General features: G+C 47.8%; 1 protein-coding gene across 1 annotated transcript in view; it reads right to left on the bottom strand.

The window, feature by feature from the left end:
* Positions 1–2,137: 2,137 nt before the first annotated feature.
* The window catches only part of LOC146342201 (integrin alpha-D-like), a 63,295-nt gene continuing 47,721 nt past the window's right edge, over positions 2,138–17,711 (bottom strand). The window contains exons 20-30 of the mRNA XM_084805859.1: positions 16,997–17,138; positions 12,367–12,477; positions 11,993–12,075; positions 11,819–11,902; positions 9,892–9,964; positions 8,148–8,255; positions 7,115–7,192; positions 6,870–6,992; positions 6,049–6,147; positions 5,391–5,501; positions 2,138–3,581 (exon numbers count right to left, since the gene is read on the bottom strand). Of these exons, the coding sequence (XP_084661985.1) occupies positions 3,477–3,581; positions 5,391–5,501; positions 6,049–6,147; positions 6,870–6,992; positions 7,115–7,192; positions 8,148–8,255; positions 9,892–9,964; positions 11,819–11,902; positions 11,993–12,075; positions 12,367–12,477; positions 16,997–17,138 (1,117 nt within the window). The 3' untranslated portion in view covers positions 2,138–3,476. The remainder of the gene's footprint in view (positions 3,582–5,390; positions 5,502–6,048; positions 6,148–6,869; positions 6,993–7,114; positions 7,193–8,147; positions 8,256–9,891; positions 9,965–11,818; positions 11,903–11,992; positions 12,076–12,366; positions 12,478–16,996; positions 17,139–17,711) is intronic.

The following is a 17,711-nucleotide window of genomic DNA, read 5'->3' on the forward strand; positions in this document are numbered from 1 at the left end:
TTCCTCACGCTGTTTGTACAGTCTCGTTCCCCTGTGGGGGTTGAGAGATGATGATGGCTGAGGGTGATAAAATCAGCTTCAGAGCTGTGGGCCTCACACTTCCGGTTTTCCCCCCTCCAGCCCTGTATGAGGCTGTGCATCCTTGTAAAAATTCCCTGGCCACGTCTGTGAACCTGGCAGGTAAATTCTTCCCTCCCACCTTAGGGAAGCTTTTCCCAACCTGGTGCCCTTCAGATGTGTTGGACTGCAACTCCCAGAATCCCCCAGAGAGCTGAAGAGGGTTCTGGGAGTTGTAGTCCAACACATCTGGAGGGCATCAGGTTGGGAAAAGCCACCTTAGGAGTTTTACTTGTCCCTGTAGCATACAAAATGCATCTTGCTCGCCTAGCCCTTCGGCACTGCTTTTGCCCAGGCACTTCTGGTGGGATTTGAGTCCAGTTGTCACTAATCTAGATCAACAAGGCAGCCAAACTTTAATTTTCCAAGTGAACTCCTGAACATTTGAGTGTATGGTGTGTGTGGGGGGTGCAGGAGAGAAACCCATGTCTTATCCCCCTGGGAAGGAGCTTGATTGCTGTGGGAAAACTGCTTCCGAAGAAGGCATTTTTAAAAAATTATTTCGAGGTAGGGTGGGATAAAATAGAGCAGCCTACTTGGTCCACCCACCCTTTATTCTCACAACAGCCCTGCGAAGTAGGCTAGAGATAGAACGAGTGGCCCAAGCTCACCCAGTATGCTTTTGTGGCTGATTGGAGGCCAAGTCTCCATGGCTCGAGCCCAAGACTTTAGTCACCACGTTGCATTGGCTCGCCTTAAGCTCTTGGAAACTTATTGATTAAAACATGTAATAATCCAGCAATCAAGAAGGAGAAGTTCTGCTGCAATTCTGTGAAAATCACAGCCTGAAATACAGCTGTTTGGAGTAGGTACCACAAATTTCCGGAAGATGTCAACAGAAGACTGAATCACATCCTGTTGAATTTATGAGAACATGTTGCTGCACTCGCTTTATATGGCTCAACTTCCTCCATTTCAAAATGGCAGCACCAGAAAGAACACCTTGGTACAGAGAGACCACAGTGTTTCCAGACACTCACTGTTAATCCATCATTTCCCACTGTCTTCCCCAGTCCCATCCCCTGCCTGGCCCCATCTGCATCCCTTAGAACAAAAGGAGCTGTCCCTGCCAGAAATCAGTCTCTGCCAATAGTCATCCACACCTCTAGGAAAAGGCCATTAGGAAGCCTGGCAGCCTGCCCTCCAAATGGATGCAGCCCTTAAGGCGTGAGATGGCGTTGCAGTGCGTGGGCAACGCTAAACATGCCGTGTTTTGCTTTTATAAAGAAATCCATCACATACTGGTGGCAGGAGCAGGGCTGGCTCCAGATTTTTTTTGGTGGGGCAACTGGGATGTTGGGCAACTCTGTCTAGGGGGAGCTTACACGTGGGGGCAGAGGAGGCACAGGAGGATGGGGCGGAGTTTGGCAAACCGAAGAACTAGCCTAGAGCCCTTCACACTGTTAAGAGTGGGGTCTGTAGCTCACTCTGTTGGGCTTTAAGCCTTGGATAGCTTGGAGACTGTGTGTGCTGACCCAGTGCCAAGAGAGAACCAAGATGACTACATTGACTCTCAGTTGGTGAACCCCTTGGTGGATCTGGGCCCCAGCAATTGCCTGACTATGCCGTGGACCAGGGGCACCAGGGTGGGAAATCAGCAGGGATTAGAGAAAAAGAAAAGAAAGCGCCTTAAGCGAGGCCAAATAAATTAGCAGATGAATTATTTGCCACATTTGTTGTTTGCTGGACATGCATATGAGGGGAGATGAACCCTCCCCCGACATTGTGGGCCATTGCCCCAGATGCTTTTCTCCCCCTCCTGCTCTCTCATTGGAAAAGAGCTAGGCTAGGAGAAAAGAGCCCGGGATGGCAGACCGGGGGTGGGGGGGGGGGAGGCAGGTGGGGGGGGGCATGTTTCAGCTCCCCTCACTGGCATGCCCCTGCTGGATGGTAACATTATTTATTTTATGTATATACTACTTTATATACTACTTCCAATTTTTAAAATCCTGAAGCAGTTTACCACAATTTATAAAACAATGCATCATTATAAAAGCACACAACATTTAGACAAACTAATGGTTGGGAAAAAGCAGGGTAAACAAGTAAGTTTTTAATAAATGTTGAAAGCACATGATGTCCGATGCCTGATCTATTGCAGAGCTCGCTTCAGAGGGAAGGGAAGGCCCACTGCCATGTTGTTGCCAGATGGGGCTCTGCAGGGTGTGGCATGGACAACAGGTCCTCACCTGAAGATCAGAGTGGTCTAACAGGTCTATATAGGGGGAACAGATCTTTAAGGTAACCTGGTCCGATGTGGTCTAGGGCCGCTACTTTATATATGAACAGGGCAGCCCCATGAGCAGACCTAGTTTTTCACTGAGATGGTAAACCTGTATCTGGGATATACAGCGTCAGACTGTAAGTGGGGCTCACATCATTGAATAGTATTGTATACATGATATGGTATTATATTAATAGAAAACTACCATGTCAGAGAGAAGGCTAAGCTAGGACTCGTCCCCTTGCCACCTAGTTTTCTATATGCCAAGGGGGGAGAGAGAGAGAGAGAGAGAGAGTGTGTGTGTGTGTGTGTGTGTGTGTCTGTCTGTCTGTCTGTATAGGTGTGTTCAATTATGTGAACACCCCACCTGCAGTCTGAAGAGGTTCACCTGTCCATTCTCATTTTGGTTTGCTGGTGATAAGGAAAGAGAGAAAGCCAGAGCATTAGGGAGAAGAGAGCTAAGCTAAAATACTTCTTCCTGCTGTTCTAGCTTGCCGTAGGCACGTGGTGTCTTTGACGTGTGGAAGCACTGCCCCACCTCCATTCAGAAGTTGCACAGTCCCAGAATGACTGTACTAGATGGTCCCGTCCCCCCCCCGCTGCCTCTGTAGGGAAGCTCTCACTGATTTTTTGGACAAAATGGCTATCAAACAGCAAGAAGACTCTCGCTTTTCAATCCAAACAATTTTTTTTAATTAAATTATTACATTCTACCACCTCTTCTCTTCTTCCAGCCACTCACCACATCACAGTCCATCCCATCCCACCCCCCACCCCTCCGGGAATCCAGAGGTCCTGCCTCCCAGTCTGTTTTGCCCATGGGTGCTTTCAGATGGAGGGCTCTGAGTGCTAACTATCAAAAGACGTTGTGCAACTCTTCCATCTTTTCTTCCTTAAACTTTCCATGGTAAGAAAAAAGATTAAAGAAGTGGTGAAAAAACACAGGAGGATTACAAGTGAATGATAACATCGTCTGGATCCCCATCCCCCAAATTCTGTGAATGAGGCATGGCAATTGCACATTAAAAGCCTCCACTGTAAGCCCCGCCCCCATCTATTCACCCCATTCCTGTTCCAGAAAACAAAGGCATCCTGGTGGTCAGGACGCTGCCAGGTCCACTGCTCCCTTCCCCACTTAGGAGCTACTTGATGCTGCTGCAGGGGCTTGTTGGCTGGGGGCCACTTGTCCTGCTGCACTTTCATCTGGATGGGGCACACGGCTGCGTTTAAAGAATCCGACCTGGGAAGGAGGGACAGAAAGGACAAAGGCAAAGGAATTTTGTTTATTTTTTAAATTTAGGTACTGCTCAACTAGCAAATGACCTTGGGGTGGTTTTCAATCAAAAAATAAAAACAACAACAATAAAATCAAGTAATAAATGTTTTAACTTTTGTAAACTGCCCAGAAAGCTTCAGCTATGGGGCAGTATAGAAATGTAATAAATAATAATGATAAAATAACAACCAAAACAATAAATACAACAATGAAAATATCAACACAATAAAATATTAAAACATTAAAAATAGGAATGAAAGGAATAAATGACAGAATAGCAGACAGACTGACAGACAGAAAGGGTGTTCCTTTGAACTGAAATATACATGCTGGGATCCCCCAACATCTATTTTAAAACTTAAAAGCAACTGCCTGGGGGACCCAAACTGGTTCACGGTAGTGATGATGGGAAAGGGAAGATTAACTCTCTCTCCTGCAATACTGTTTTCCCAACTGAAACCCAGTCTTCCACCCTATGCATACACACACACTTCCAAAAGCTGCTATCTGTCCCACCGGTGGAACGTAAGTACCTATATGGTCTCTCTGTGTTTGTTTTTCACTACTGGGGCTAATAGCAGCTTCACAGAGGAGGAGGAATTGAATCAGTGATGGAGTGGTAAATTTTGAAGTACAGGAGCTCATTGTGGCAGTGATGTATAACACACACACACGACTACACAGCACTGCAGCAGTACGTAGCATAATACCCACTTCTCTTCGATCAGAATGAGTGCCATTGAGCTCAGTTTTGCTTACTTCTGACTGCATCGGTTCAACTTGTAAAACACACTGAGCTTTAACCAAAGATTTTCAACCAGCTGAAACGCAGCCCTTTAGCTTTTAAGTGGAAATGCAAACAGTCTTGCAAAGAAGTGTTACCATTTAAACTGCTAGTATGAACTAGAAAACGTGAAAGCCAGTGTGGTGTATCGGTTAGGATGTTAGACTAGGACTCGGGAAATCCATGTTCTAGTCCCCACTCGGCCATAAAGCTCACCGGGTGTCTTTGGGCCAGTCACTGACTCTCAGCCTATCCTACCTCACAGGGTTGTTGTGAGGATAAAATGGTGAGGAGGAGGATAATGTAAGCCGCCTTGAGTTCCTTGCGAGAGGGAGAAAGGCGGGGTATAAATGCAATAAATAAATAAAATAAATAAATAAATTATGTATGCCGCCATGTAAGCTGCCTTGGACAACTTGCAAGAGGAAAAAAGGTGGGGTATAGGAATGTAATAATAAAATAATAAAATCATTTAAAACCCTCAAAGAAGAGGAAATAAGTGGAAAGGAGCAAGCAGCCTCTGCTTGATTACTTTCCTCACTCTGATCTCCCTTATGCTACTCTGTCACAGTAAAAACTTTAAAGCCTCATTATCCCTTCATTCACTTGCCAGAGCAAGGCAGCAGATCCATCAGTTACCCTGATGGATAACTGGCACTGTTACCCTGGAACTCCTGCAGATGATGCCATCGCTCCTGCTGGGGGGCAGGGGGAGGAAAAAAGTCCCAGAGCTGCACTCCCCTGCATCCCCTTCTCCACTACCACCACTGATTTTGACTGGAAAAACAGAACAGAGGGAATGGCTAAAGAACTCCTCCTACAAGCAACCGTTCTCCAGTCCAGTCCTCCTGCTGTGGCTGATTTTACATTTTGGTGTTTCTTTGCTTTTTTTTTAAGGGTGGTGCAGATGGGAGATGGTAACACAGATTGTGTGTGTCACATGTGTTTTGACCCTTGGCCTGATGGATGCAAAAATGGCAGATGTGTACCTTATACAGAACTCCCACCAGGATGGCTAAGAGCAGGATGCCTCCGATGGTGCTGCCAATGATGATGGGGACAGGGTTGAATGGCGAAATTAGCTCCAGTTCGGTGTTGATCTGCAAAGGAGAGGAAGGGGACTCACTGGCCCAGAACCCCAGCGCTCCAGCCCCCTGGGTGAAAAGTGATCCGGAAGGGAACTTCACTGCCATGGGTCAAGGGCTCACTCATCACCAAAGCAAACTGGGAGAAGTGGCACCTTCCTGCAGTGCTTAACTTCTAGGGATGGAAGAGCAGGGGCTCATTCCAGATTTTGGAAGGCCGACTGTGGTAAGAGAAGTCTGCACATACTCAGAGGCACTCTCTAATACAGGGATGGAGAACCTTTGGCCCTCCAGATGTTACTGGCCTCCAACTTCCATCAGCCCCAGCCCACATGGCCATTGCTCAGGGATGATGGGAGTCATAGTCCAACCTCATCTGGAGGGCCAGAGGTTCCCCCATCCCTGCCTTAATATTCTTTCATGCATTCCAGGACACTGAAAGCAGGTCGTGGGGCTCACAGAACAACTGAATTCAGTGCCAGATAACCAATTTCAGCGTCCACGTGATGAGGTGTGCAGAGTTCTCCAGTTATGCGTCCAATGACCCTGCCCTCCAAGTTACCTGGCTGAAGTGGAATTCTTTTGGCTGATCCTGGAAAAACCTGGTCTCGTCAACCACCACAGAAGCCTCACTGCGAAGATGGAGTTTCTGGGAGTCCAGCTGTAGGGTTGACAAATGAAAGAAGAGACCAATGCGGTAGGGTCCTCAACTTCTCTCCTCCTCCACCCCCACCCTGCCACTCTCTGGCACATCTCCAAAACCACACACCCCAAATCATCTGACCACAAAGGAAAACTCTTCCAACCCCAACTGCCCATATCATACGTCCAAAACGTTTACATTGGTAGCAGGCTTCCCCCTTTAAGATGGCCTGGTGTTGAGGAGGTTGTTTCCAGAACAAGGCTTTCTTCACATGGACCTTCTATCCTGTGATTGAGATGGCACCTTCATGGAAGTTTGTGGGCTCTTTACATGACGCCGTGACCCTCCAGGGCATCTCCTGCGCTAAATGCCCTTTGTTCCGTTTTTAAATAAATCACAGAAAATGAGCTATCAAATTACCCCGTTGTGTTCCACTTCAGTTTCCTCCATGAAAAGAGGAAAAGCGGCAAGAAGAGGAGTGAGATCAATGGAAGATGATGGAAGACTCAGATTTGGGGAGAAGGAGGGGGAAGGGGGGGTGGAAAAGGAAGCACGTGAAAAGGGGAGTTGTAAAAAGGGAATCAGAAAGCCCCGTTTTAAATGCAGGATTTTAGGCTGGTGTAGAGATGCCCCAAGAATCCTTTAAAAAGATCCTCCTTTCCCAAGGCTTCCAAACGGACACTTCCCTTCCAACCGGTACACGGCAACAGTCCCTATCACCAGAAGGAGGTGCCACTTACCTTGGCAGAGTCGTCCTGTCTGTAAAATTCCCCAGAAAAATTGAACTTGACCCACTGCCCCTGCGAGAGACTGGAGATCAGGCATCGAACCTTGGTGCAGACAGAGGCCCCCAGACACCCCCGCTGTCAAAAAGTAGAAGCACCTTGGTGTTACCAATTGCTCACGGCCACATCAGAGGCAGCTGTTTCCCACAGTCAGCCCCCAACTGACCCAGAGGTAGTGGCAGTTTCTACCAGGTTCATACCGTGGTCGGTCCTTCGAGGTCCTTTGCCTTGATCCCTGTCCTGAGGGTGAACAGTGGTGTGCACAGGAACTGGTTCATCTAGAAGAAGACAGAAAATATTCTGCATAAGTTGGACCTGCAACAAAATGTTGCAGAGTGGAGTGCTCCTGTTCAGGGTTCCGGCTGGCTGGCCATGCCCTCTTCCAGGATACTCTATTCCAGTCCACCTCCCCACTGGTTTCCTCACCCCCCCCATCCACCCCACATTCAACCATCAGTCAGCATTTTGCACCCAGGGAGCCTCAGGGCTGGCCCAACACATTTTACTGCCTGAAGCAAAGAACAGGATGGCACCCCCTCCTGTTCCATGTACAAAAGCTGACTGGACTGGCAGATGACTCTGTCTTCAACCCTGAAAGATGGGACAGCATCCTCTAGTGCACCTAAAGGCAGCAGACTAATGTAGGGGGTGCAGACCAGGCCACATAGTGCACAGGTGTATCCCCCAGCATCTCGCTGCCAGCTCCCAGCATCTGTTGCTTGAGGTGACTACTTCACCTTGCCTAATGGTAGGGCTGGCCCTGCTGAGCATGCTCATTCCTCACTGGGCTGTTTGGGGTTTTCCCCCTTAGGTTTCCCCACCCCCTAAAAATGTGTTATATTTCTGCAAACCTTGGGATTTCCCCCAAGCTTGCTGATACCTCCCTCTCATGCGTGGATGGCCTCCTTTTGACTAAATAAGGAGAGGGACTCAGAGAATTAGTCTGCTGTTAGCATATAGCAGGGATGGAGAACCTTGGAGAACCAGATGCTGTTGGATTGCAACTCCCATCATCCCTCATTTAGGATATATCTCCAGAGCACAGGAATTCTACTCCTCACCTCACCTCCACTCTATGGAACTCCCCCACGATCCTTGATCTTCTACCCACCCCAATGTAATCCCATAGTCCCCACTCCCAAACCCTCCTAATTGCCCAGGTCTTCTGCCTCACAGAAGACCTCCAAGCCACCCCCTTGTAGCACCCTCCCCACCCAAAACTCTTCTACTCACCACACCACTGTGGACTGGGGTGACATTCCAGAAGAACCCCAGCTCAGTCTTTAAGGGGAGTTCAATGGTCACATTGACTGGGGTGGGGTTTGCATCCAAATTTCTGACCTGCCAGAACAAAAGAGAAGATGGAATCAGCTGGAGGGAAGCATGTATCTGATGATGAAGTGTAGACAACAAGGGATCAAAAACTGCTTTAAAAAGCAACACAGAAAGAAAAACAGCTGTGCAGATTTTTTTATTCCCAATGTGTTTTGAAATGCTTGAGTTAGCTGCAGCTACAAAGAATTTGTAATTTCTTTCTTACAAGAAAGAAAGAAAGAAAGAAAGAAAGAAAGAAAGAAAGAAAGAAAGAAAGAAAGATGGTGCTTCCAGATTAATGGCTCCTAGTGCTACATGTTAGTAGGCATTGACTGGGTTTGGACGATCAGCGGAATAAAGAAGTCACTGTGACTTCTTTTCCCTGCCCCACACGTCCCTGATTACCCTTGCTGCAGCACAGGTTATCCAAACGCAGCAAGGTGTGTGGCAGGGGAAGTTTCCAAACCACTCCATAACCCCAACAACAAGCTATGGGTTGCAGGGTGGCTTGGAAGCCACCCCACTGCACACCTCAATGGGTTCAGACGATACGGAATGCTTGGACCGTGGCGAGGGTAAATAGGGAAATGGTGGGCGCATGAGCAGTACGTGTGGGGCGGGGAAAAGAAGCCACCATGCTTCTTTTCCCCACCGATCATCCAAACCCAGACACTGTGCACCTATTCTATCTTTTCTTAATGTATTTTCCATGGTAAGAAAAAAGATGGAATAAACAGTGTGAAAACATGGGAGGGTTACGAGTGGAAGACAGCATCGACTGGACCACCACTATGTCTGTAAAATTCCATGAGTGAGACAGGTGATGGTGGGATAAAAGCCTCATCTAGAAGCAATGAAAGAAAGAAAGAAAGAAAGAAAGAAAGAAAGAAAGAAAGAAAGAGAGAGAGGAAGGAAGGAAGGAAGGAAGGAAGGAAGGAAGGAAGGAAGAAGATAAAGACAAACAGAACAGAAAAGTTAGACAGATAGAAAGAAAGAAGTTTTGGGAGACTATAACTATATATAAACTTACTCAGTAAGTGCAGCAAACAAGGAATCCTAAGTTTAGCAAAGATATTATGGCACCATGGTTTCCATTTATTTCCTATGTTGAAGCTCTTCAAACTTTTGATCAAATTCCAACCAAGTACAGTTGCCTATATTTTTCTGACTAATGCACACATACACACAAAATAACACACACTCACACACACTCCTTTAATGTGCTGTATAAACTGTATTTTTACTCTTTCATTAGGTATTGAGCTCCTATTTGGCCGTTTTACTGTAGATGTTCCATAAGCATATCAGTTATAGACTAAGAATGATAATTAGTGAACTGCTTTGTTTCTTTAGCATTCTTGATTTATTATGTATGTTCTTCTTTTCGTTGCCTTTATTTTGTTACCTTTATTCCAAAATTAAATACAATTTCATGATAAAAACGACAGACAGAAAAAGAAGGAATCCCTGACAGCTTCAGTTCTGTAATGGAGGAAACCCAATGCAAGGCCTCTTCCTCAGATCTTGAAGGAGGTGAGGGATGAAGTTTGTCCCCCCTGGGTATGTACACAGTGAGAGACAATGGATGGCTCAACTGGTGGATGCATTGTGGGGGGGGAGTGTGCCTATACGGAGAGACGGGTGGAAAGAGCAGGTACATTACCTCGTAGGCATGTGTAAGTATCTTCTTCTCTGGGGTATTTGTAGAGAAATTGAGGTACGTTGTGGACTCAAGCCTGGTGGAGAAGAGAGAGGAAAATGGTTCCTGGTGATCACCACTGGGTGTTGCAGTCTTTACTGCTAGTTCTAGCATTAAATTGAACATTTTTCCACTCTAGCAGCTCTGGGCTTTTTAGGAATCCAACTTCAGAGAAGGGCCATGGAGACCACCTGCTTTGCATGCGGAAGGTCCCAGGTTCAATCCCCGGCACCTCCAAGGAGGGAAGGATGACTGTCCGACACTTGGGGAGCTGCCGCCTGTCGGTATAGACCCAGCTGGGGCTGATGGTAACTGTCATCTGAAACATCTGGAGGGCCCCAGACTGGGGAAGGCTGGCGTGGGCCACTGTGCGCCAGAAGGACAGATGATGGTCTGACTCAACATATGGGAGCCTCCGATATTCTAAGCACGCAGCGGACAGCCTGCTCTGCCGCAGTGGAGGCTCGTGGCGCGAGGTCAGTGGGACCTCTAAGGAGCTATCCAAGGTATGGGAGCACCTTGGACAGCGTTCTGACTGAAACCAGAGCAACCCCATTGCCCCACCGACATCAGAGCCACCAGCCTCCGCTGCAATGCTCCCGGGATTCCTTTGAGCCAAGATGCGCGATTGGCGACGTCCTGTGACATTTTGCTTGTTGGACTGTGCCATTTCAGGCAGCCTGCTCCGCCACAGCATGGCCCAAGCCCAGTCTGTCCACACTTCCTCGGTTGGCCTGGCGTGGACGCCGCTCATCATTGGCAGCTCTGGGTTGGGGCTCAGGAGCTGTAACGTCCCCCAGTCTTTGAGGGGCCCCCTCTGGGCCCCTCCCCCAGTGAGCCTGCCTCCTCAGCTCCATTGCCCTCAGCTGCTCTTGCTCCTCCCCCTCTTCCTCTCATTGCTGCCACTGGCTTGCTTGACAGGCAGGGAGCCAGGGAGCAAGCAGGCGGTGGCAGCTGCCGCTCCTCCCTCCCACCATCACTGTTGTCTGGGCCAGAGCGAGAGGCAGCGAACAAGCAAGTTGTACCAGAGAAGAGAAGGAACAACTCCAAGGGGCTCTTGTCAATGGGCGCCTGCTGGGATGTGGGCCCTCAGCACTTGCCCAACCAGGCTGACCCTTGAGGCTGGCCCTGCTCAGGAGGCCTCCTTCAGATATTACGCCGTGTAAGCTGTGATTCAGCGTAGGCAAGCGTCCCCTCAGGCACCTGCCTTGCCCAAGCAGGCTACCAACTGATCATGCCTCCACTGACGTTTGCCCTCCCCCTTTCGTCTACGTCCTGGGAGAGGCTCTCAAAGGCTGCAGCACCTCCAGCGCCTCACACAGAAAGCTCTTCCCAGATCACCTTGTCACCTCAGATCCTTTAACTCAGCCTTTCCCAACCTGATGCCCTGCAGAACATAGAACTACAACTCACATCATCCCTGGCCATTATGAGCCGGGGTGAAGGGAATTATAGTCCAACCCGAGGATTAAACCTGAGACCTTCGGCCTGTGAAGCTTCTCCCCAATACATGTGGCTGTTTTCATTTATTTATTTGTTACAGGTAGAGCCATTCTTTCCCCCAAGGAGCCCAAGGCAGTATACATGAGCATCCTCCTCCTCTCCCTTTTATCCTCACATCAGCCCTGTGAGGTAGGCTAGGCTGAGAGTCAGCAACTCACCCAAAGTTACCCAGTGAGCTTCATGGCTGAGTGGGGACTAGAACTCAGATCTCCTGAGTCCCAGTCCAACACTCCAGCCACTACACCACACTGCCTCTTGTTATGAACAGCCAAAATGTATGCACTCTCTCCCCTCATTCACAGGCTCTTGGTGAAGGAAGGGATGGAGGTGGGAGAGAGAGAGAAAAGAAACAGAGGACTGTGGGGAGGGCAGGGGGAAGTGGAATTACCCCCTGACAATGACGTTGACCGGGTGCAGCACGAGCAGCCGGTCCGTGGCCTCGTTGTCGCTCAGCGTGTTGTTCTCATTCCGACTGGAAGGCAGAGGGCAAAAACAGAGTCAGGGATGAAGGCGAAGTGGGAATCACAGAGGCAGCTGGACACGCTGCCATGGCTTCCCTCACCTGTGTGCTTTGACAGTGAAGTAAACAAACTTGTCAGGCCAAGAGTCACCTTTGGAGGAGCGGAAGGAAAACTGGAGGTAGGCCTGGAAGAAAGGAACAAACGTCAGAGACGGTTGTGCCTGCATGTGCGGACATACCCACGTGTGCTTGATTTCTCCTCGGTCATTCACTCCCATACTCTGAAACAGCCTTCCCCAACCTCCGGATGGGGCTGGACTGCAACTCCCATCATTCCCAGCCAGCATGGCCAATGGCCATCATTCTCACACCTTTTCCTCATGTTTTCACTTTCTCTCACTCTTTCATTTCATGACCAGATCCTCTGATTTCGCTCTCACATCCATTTTCGTGGCCCTCACACTTCCGTTTGTTACCTGGATGCCTCGCTTGAGGGCTGGTGGACTGAAACGGCAGGAGCTGTGACGGACAGATGCATTTCCTTGGGATCCGTGCATTTCACAAGTGGGGGACAGGCGCCAATTAGCCTTGAAGGAGGGGCGGGAGGTGGACAGACAGTGAATTAGTATCTAATAGTCTCACATGGATTAGAAGGGATGAACAGAGTTGTGTTGTTTACCCAGTACCAGCAGAAGAAAACATCTCAACACATTAACAGGCAGAAGGCTTAAGAGAAACACATTTTCTCCCACAACACAATGAATGTTTGGCTGGTGAAACGCTCTACCATGAGTAGTACACATGGCCAACATGGCAACCCACTCCAGTATTCTTGCCAAGAAAACCCCATGGAACGTATCACAAGGCTAAAAGATATGACGCCGGAAGATGAGCCCCTCAGGTTGGAAGGTGTCCAATATGCTACTGGGGAAGAGCAGAGGGTATTTCCAAGTAGCGCCAGAAAGAGTGAAGCGGCTGGGCCAAAGCCGAAAGGACACTCAGCTGTGGATGTGTCTGGTGGTGAAAAGAAAATCCGATGCTGTAAAGAACAATATTGTTTAGGAACCTGCAATGTAAGATCAATGAATCAAGGTAAGCTGGAGGTGGTCAAACATGAGATGGCAAGATTGAACATCGACATCTTGGGAATCAGCGAACTAAAATGGACAGGCATGGGCGAATTTAATTCAGGTGACCATCATATCTACTATTGTGGGCAAGAATCCCTTAGAAGAAATGGAGTAGCACTCATAGTCAACAAAAGGGTGGGAAAAGCAGTACTGGGGTACAATCTTAAAAATGATAGAATGATCTCAGTACGAATCCAAGGCAAACCATTCAACATCACAGTAATTCAAGTCTATGCCCCAACCACTGAGGCCGAAGAAGCTGAGGTTGATCGGTTCTATGAAGACCTACAACACCTTCTAGAACTAACACCAAAAAAAGATGTCCTCTTCATCATAGGGGATTGGAATGCTAAAGTAGGAAGTCAAGAAATCACCGGGATAACAGGCAGGCATGGCCTTGGTGTACAAAATGAAGCAGGACAAAAGCTAATAGAGTTTTGCCAAGAGAACATGCTGATCATAGCAAACACTCTTTTCCAACAGCACAAGAGGCAACTCTACACATGGACGTCACCAGATGGTCAATATCGAGATCAGATTGATTATGTCCTTTGCAGCCAAAGATGGAGAAGCTCTATACAGTCAGTAAAAACAAGACCTGGAGCTGACTGTGGCTCAGATCATGAGCTGCTTCTTGCAAAATTTCGGCTTAAATTGAAGAACGTAGGGAAAACCACTAAACCGTTCAGGTATGACCTAAATCATATCCCTGATGAATATACAGTGGAGGTGAGGAATAGATTTCAGGGATTAGACCTGATAGACAGAGTGCCTGAGGAACTATGGACGGAGGTCCGTAACATTGTTCAGGAGGCAGCAACTCAATCCGTCCCAAAGAAAAAGAAATGCAAGAAAGCCAAGTGGCTGTCTGATGAGGCTTTACAAGTAGCTCACGAAAGAAGGGAAGCGAAAAGCAAGGGAGAAAGGGGAAGATATACCCAACTGAATGCAGAGTTCCAGAGAATAGCAAGGAGAGACAAGAAGGCCTTCTTAAATGAACAATGCAAAGAAATCGAGGAAAACAACAGAATGGGAAAGACTAGAGATCTCTTCAAGAAAATTGGAGATCTCAAGGGAACGTTTTGTGCAAAGACGGGCATGATAAAGGACAAAGAAGGCAGGGACCTAACAGAAACAGATGAGATTAAGAAGAGGTGGCAAGAATACACAGAAGAACTATACAGGAAAGATCTGAATGTCCCTGATAGCCATGATAGTGCGGTCACTGAACTTGAGCCAGACATCCTCGAGAGTGAAGTCAAGTGGGCCTTAGGAAGCATTAGTAACAACAAAGCTAGCAGAGATGACAGTATTCCAGCTGAGCTATTTAAAATCCTAAAAGATGATGCTGTTAAAGTGCTGCATTCAATATGCCAACAAATTTGGAACACCCAACAGTGGCCACAAGACTGGAAAAGGTCAGTTTACATTCCAATTCCAAAGAAGGGCAACGCCAAAGAGTGTTCAAACTACCGCACAATTGCGCTCATTTCACATGCCAGCAAGGTGATGCTCAAAATCCTACAAGCTAGGCTTCAGCAGTATGCAAACCGAGAACTACCGGAAGTACAAGCTGGGTTTAGAAGAGGCAGAGGAACTAGAGATCAAATCGCCAACATTCGCTGCATCATGGAGAAAGCAAGAGAATTCCAGAAAATCATCTATTTCTGCTTCATTGACTACTCTAAAGCCTTTGATTGTGTGGATCACAACAAACTGTGGCAAATTCTTAAAGTGATGGGAGTACCAGACCACCTTACCTGTCTCCTGAGAAACCTGTACGAGGGTCAAGAAGCAACAGTAAGAACCAGAGATGGAACAACCAATTGGTTCAAAATTGGGAAAGGAGTACGACAAGGCTGCATATTGTCACCCTGCTTATTTAACTTATATGCAGAGTACATCATGAGAAATGCCGGGTTGGATGAATCAGAGGTCGGAATTAAGATTGCCGGGAGAATTATCAACAACCTCCGATATGCAGACGATACCACCCTAATGGCAGAAAGCGAAGAGGATCTCAAGAGCCTCTTGTTGAGGGTGAAAGAGGAGAGTGCAAAAGCTGGTTTGAAACTCAACATTAAAAAAACTAAGATCATGTCATCTGGCCCTATCACTTCCTGGCATATAGAAGGGGAAGAAATGGAAGCAGTGACAGATTTTACTTTCTTGGGCTCCAAGATCACCGCAGACGGTGACTGTAGCCATGAAATTAAAAACGCTTGCTCCTTGGGAGGAAAGCTATGGCAAACCTAGACAGCATAGTAAGAAGCAGAGACTTCACCTTGCCGACAAAGGTCCGTCTAATCAAAGCTATGGTTTTCCCAGTAGCAACGTATGGCTGTGAGAGCTGGACTATAAGGAAGGCTGAGCGCCGAAGAATCGATGCTTTCGAACTGTGGTGCTGGAGAAGACTCTTACGAGTCCCCTGGACTGCAAGGAGGTCAAATCAGTCAATCCTAAAGGAAATCAACCCTGACTGCTCATTGGAAGGACAGATAATGAAGCTGAAGCTCCAATATTTTGGCCACCTAATGCGAAAAGAAAACTCCCTGGAAAAGACCCTGATGCTGGGAAAGACTGAAGGCAAAAGGAGAAGGGGACGGCAGAGGATGAGATGGCTAGATAGCATCACGGATGCAATGAATATGAACTTGAGCACGCTCCGGGAGAGAGCGCAGGACAGGAAGGCCTGGCGTGCTATGGTCCATGGGGTCACGAAGAGTCGGACACGACTGAACGACTGAACAACAACAACAACTAAAATACTCAGACGTTTCTGACCCTGATATTCAGAATCACAAGATTCAGGCTCTGCATAGACCAGCCTTCCTCAGCCTGGTGACCTCCAGGTGTGTTGGGCTACAACTCCCAGAATCCCTAGCTAGCCCGATCAATGACTTGCTGGCTGAAGATAGGAGTTGTAGTCCAACGCATCTGGAGGGTGCCCAGTTGGCAAAGTCCGGCCTAGATTATTGGTTTGACCCAATTGTTTACTGGAAATCAGCTTGTGGCCCTCCCATCAGCTGTAGCTGGCATAGCCAATGGTGAGGGATCATGGGGATTGTAGGCCAAAACATCTGGAGGGCCACAGGTGGATTTTTGGCAACTTTTTAAAGACAGTAATAGAAGGGGACAACTAGATCCTGGGAGATAAAGCTCCAGCTGTAAGAAGCAGCAAGAAGGGAGGTTTGTGGTTTATGGAGAACAAGGACCTCGGAGGGAAAAAGGGAATTAAAAGGTGCAGAGTGGAAGGGAGGGAGAGAAAGAAGAACCACTAGGTAAGTAGCAGAGCAAGAGGAGAAAGAAATTCGAAGTCAGTAGAAGAGCTTAAAATGGAATAGGAGAGGAAAGGGAGAGCTAGTGTCGAGAACCAGAAAGAAAAGTAACACAATCATAATTGAAAGAGGAAAAGGGTTAGGCAGGTCAAAAAAAAAAATCAAGGCAAGGGGAAAGAGACCATTATTTGAGCCCAATGGGTGATCACATGTATGTTTTCATCAACACGTTGCATGTGTTTGTTTTTTTTACTAAAAGCAGAAGTTTCAGTCTGGAACAGAGAACCAATGGGGGAGGGGTTGCTTAACCCTTTCCCCTTGGGCCATTTTCTCCAATCAGAATCACACACACATCCCAGCTGCTTTTCCCCTCACACGAGCAAAGACACAAGTCTCTGTAAGTTAGGGAAAGAGGAAGCTGCTGAGGTGAAGGGTAATTTTGAGCAAAAACATAGCAGAAGGGGAAAGGGTTAAGCAGCCTTTACCTCACAGGTGCTCTGCTCAAGACTGCAGCCTCCAGTAGCTACTTACTTTCTTCTTCTTTTTAAAAAAAGGGGGGGTGTATAATTAACTTCATGGATTGGGCCTATGCCTTATTAGTTACACCTGAATCCCAAGTCCTACATTCCCCTCCTAAATCCCTGGCATCCTCCACCCACCAATCTCCCCCTACCCTCCAAATTATCCCTCCAACTCACCTGAACAACTGAAGCTCCCTGGAAGGACAAAACTGGGGAGTAGTAAAATGAAAGTCTCGGCTCGTACGCCGTCTCTCCCACATTTTCTAGTTTCACTGTTAAGTTCAGTATGAAATTTGGACTCAGCGGAAGACCTTTTGACCTGAAATTCAATCAGAGAAATATTGGCTGAACCCCCAGGAACCCATTGGATGGACCTCAGGGGCCAGGATCTGTCTCTTCATCTCAGTTTCCCACTCTGTAAAATGGGAGCAGTCACTACTACATCATAGGAGTTGCAAGAGAAAGACTGGAATGCCCTCACCCAGTGATTAATGTCACGTGCACACAAGACTTTGAAACGGGCACTCAGTGCGCAGTGCGGAACCAGGCTGCCTGACTCCCATGTTTCAGCCCCAAGGTGCGTAGTTCGGTGCACAAGGGTTCCATAGTTCAGTGTCCTACCCTGGAGGGCTGGTGCTGAGTTACCACCATCAGGCAGATTCTTGACACAATCACTGCGGTGTTTTCCGTGATGCTGCAAGGGATTCTGGACACACCCCTTGGCTTGTGCACTGCTTCATCCCAGCAGAGAGCCACAAGCCAGAGTCCCCTGCAACATCCAAGAGGATGGGTGGGGGGCACCGCTTGGCTCTGGGACTGCAGTGCAACTTTGCAAAGCATTCTGGGACACAGCAGTTAAGGACAGCCAATTAAAAACAGTCATCAAAAGCGC

The sequence above is a fragment of the Heloderma suspectum genome, chromosome 6, assembly GCF_057233095.1.
Source record: "Heloderma suspectum isolate Gila_16-S chromosome 6, 16-S_ref, whole genome shotgun sequence".
NCBI lineage: Eukaryota > Metazoa > Chordata > Lepidosauria > Squamata > Helodermatidae > Heloderma > Heloderma suspectum.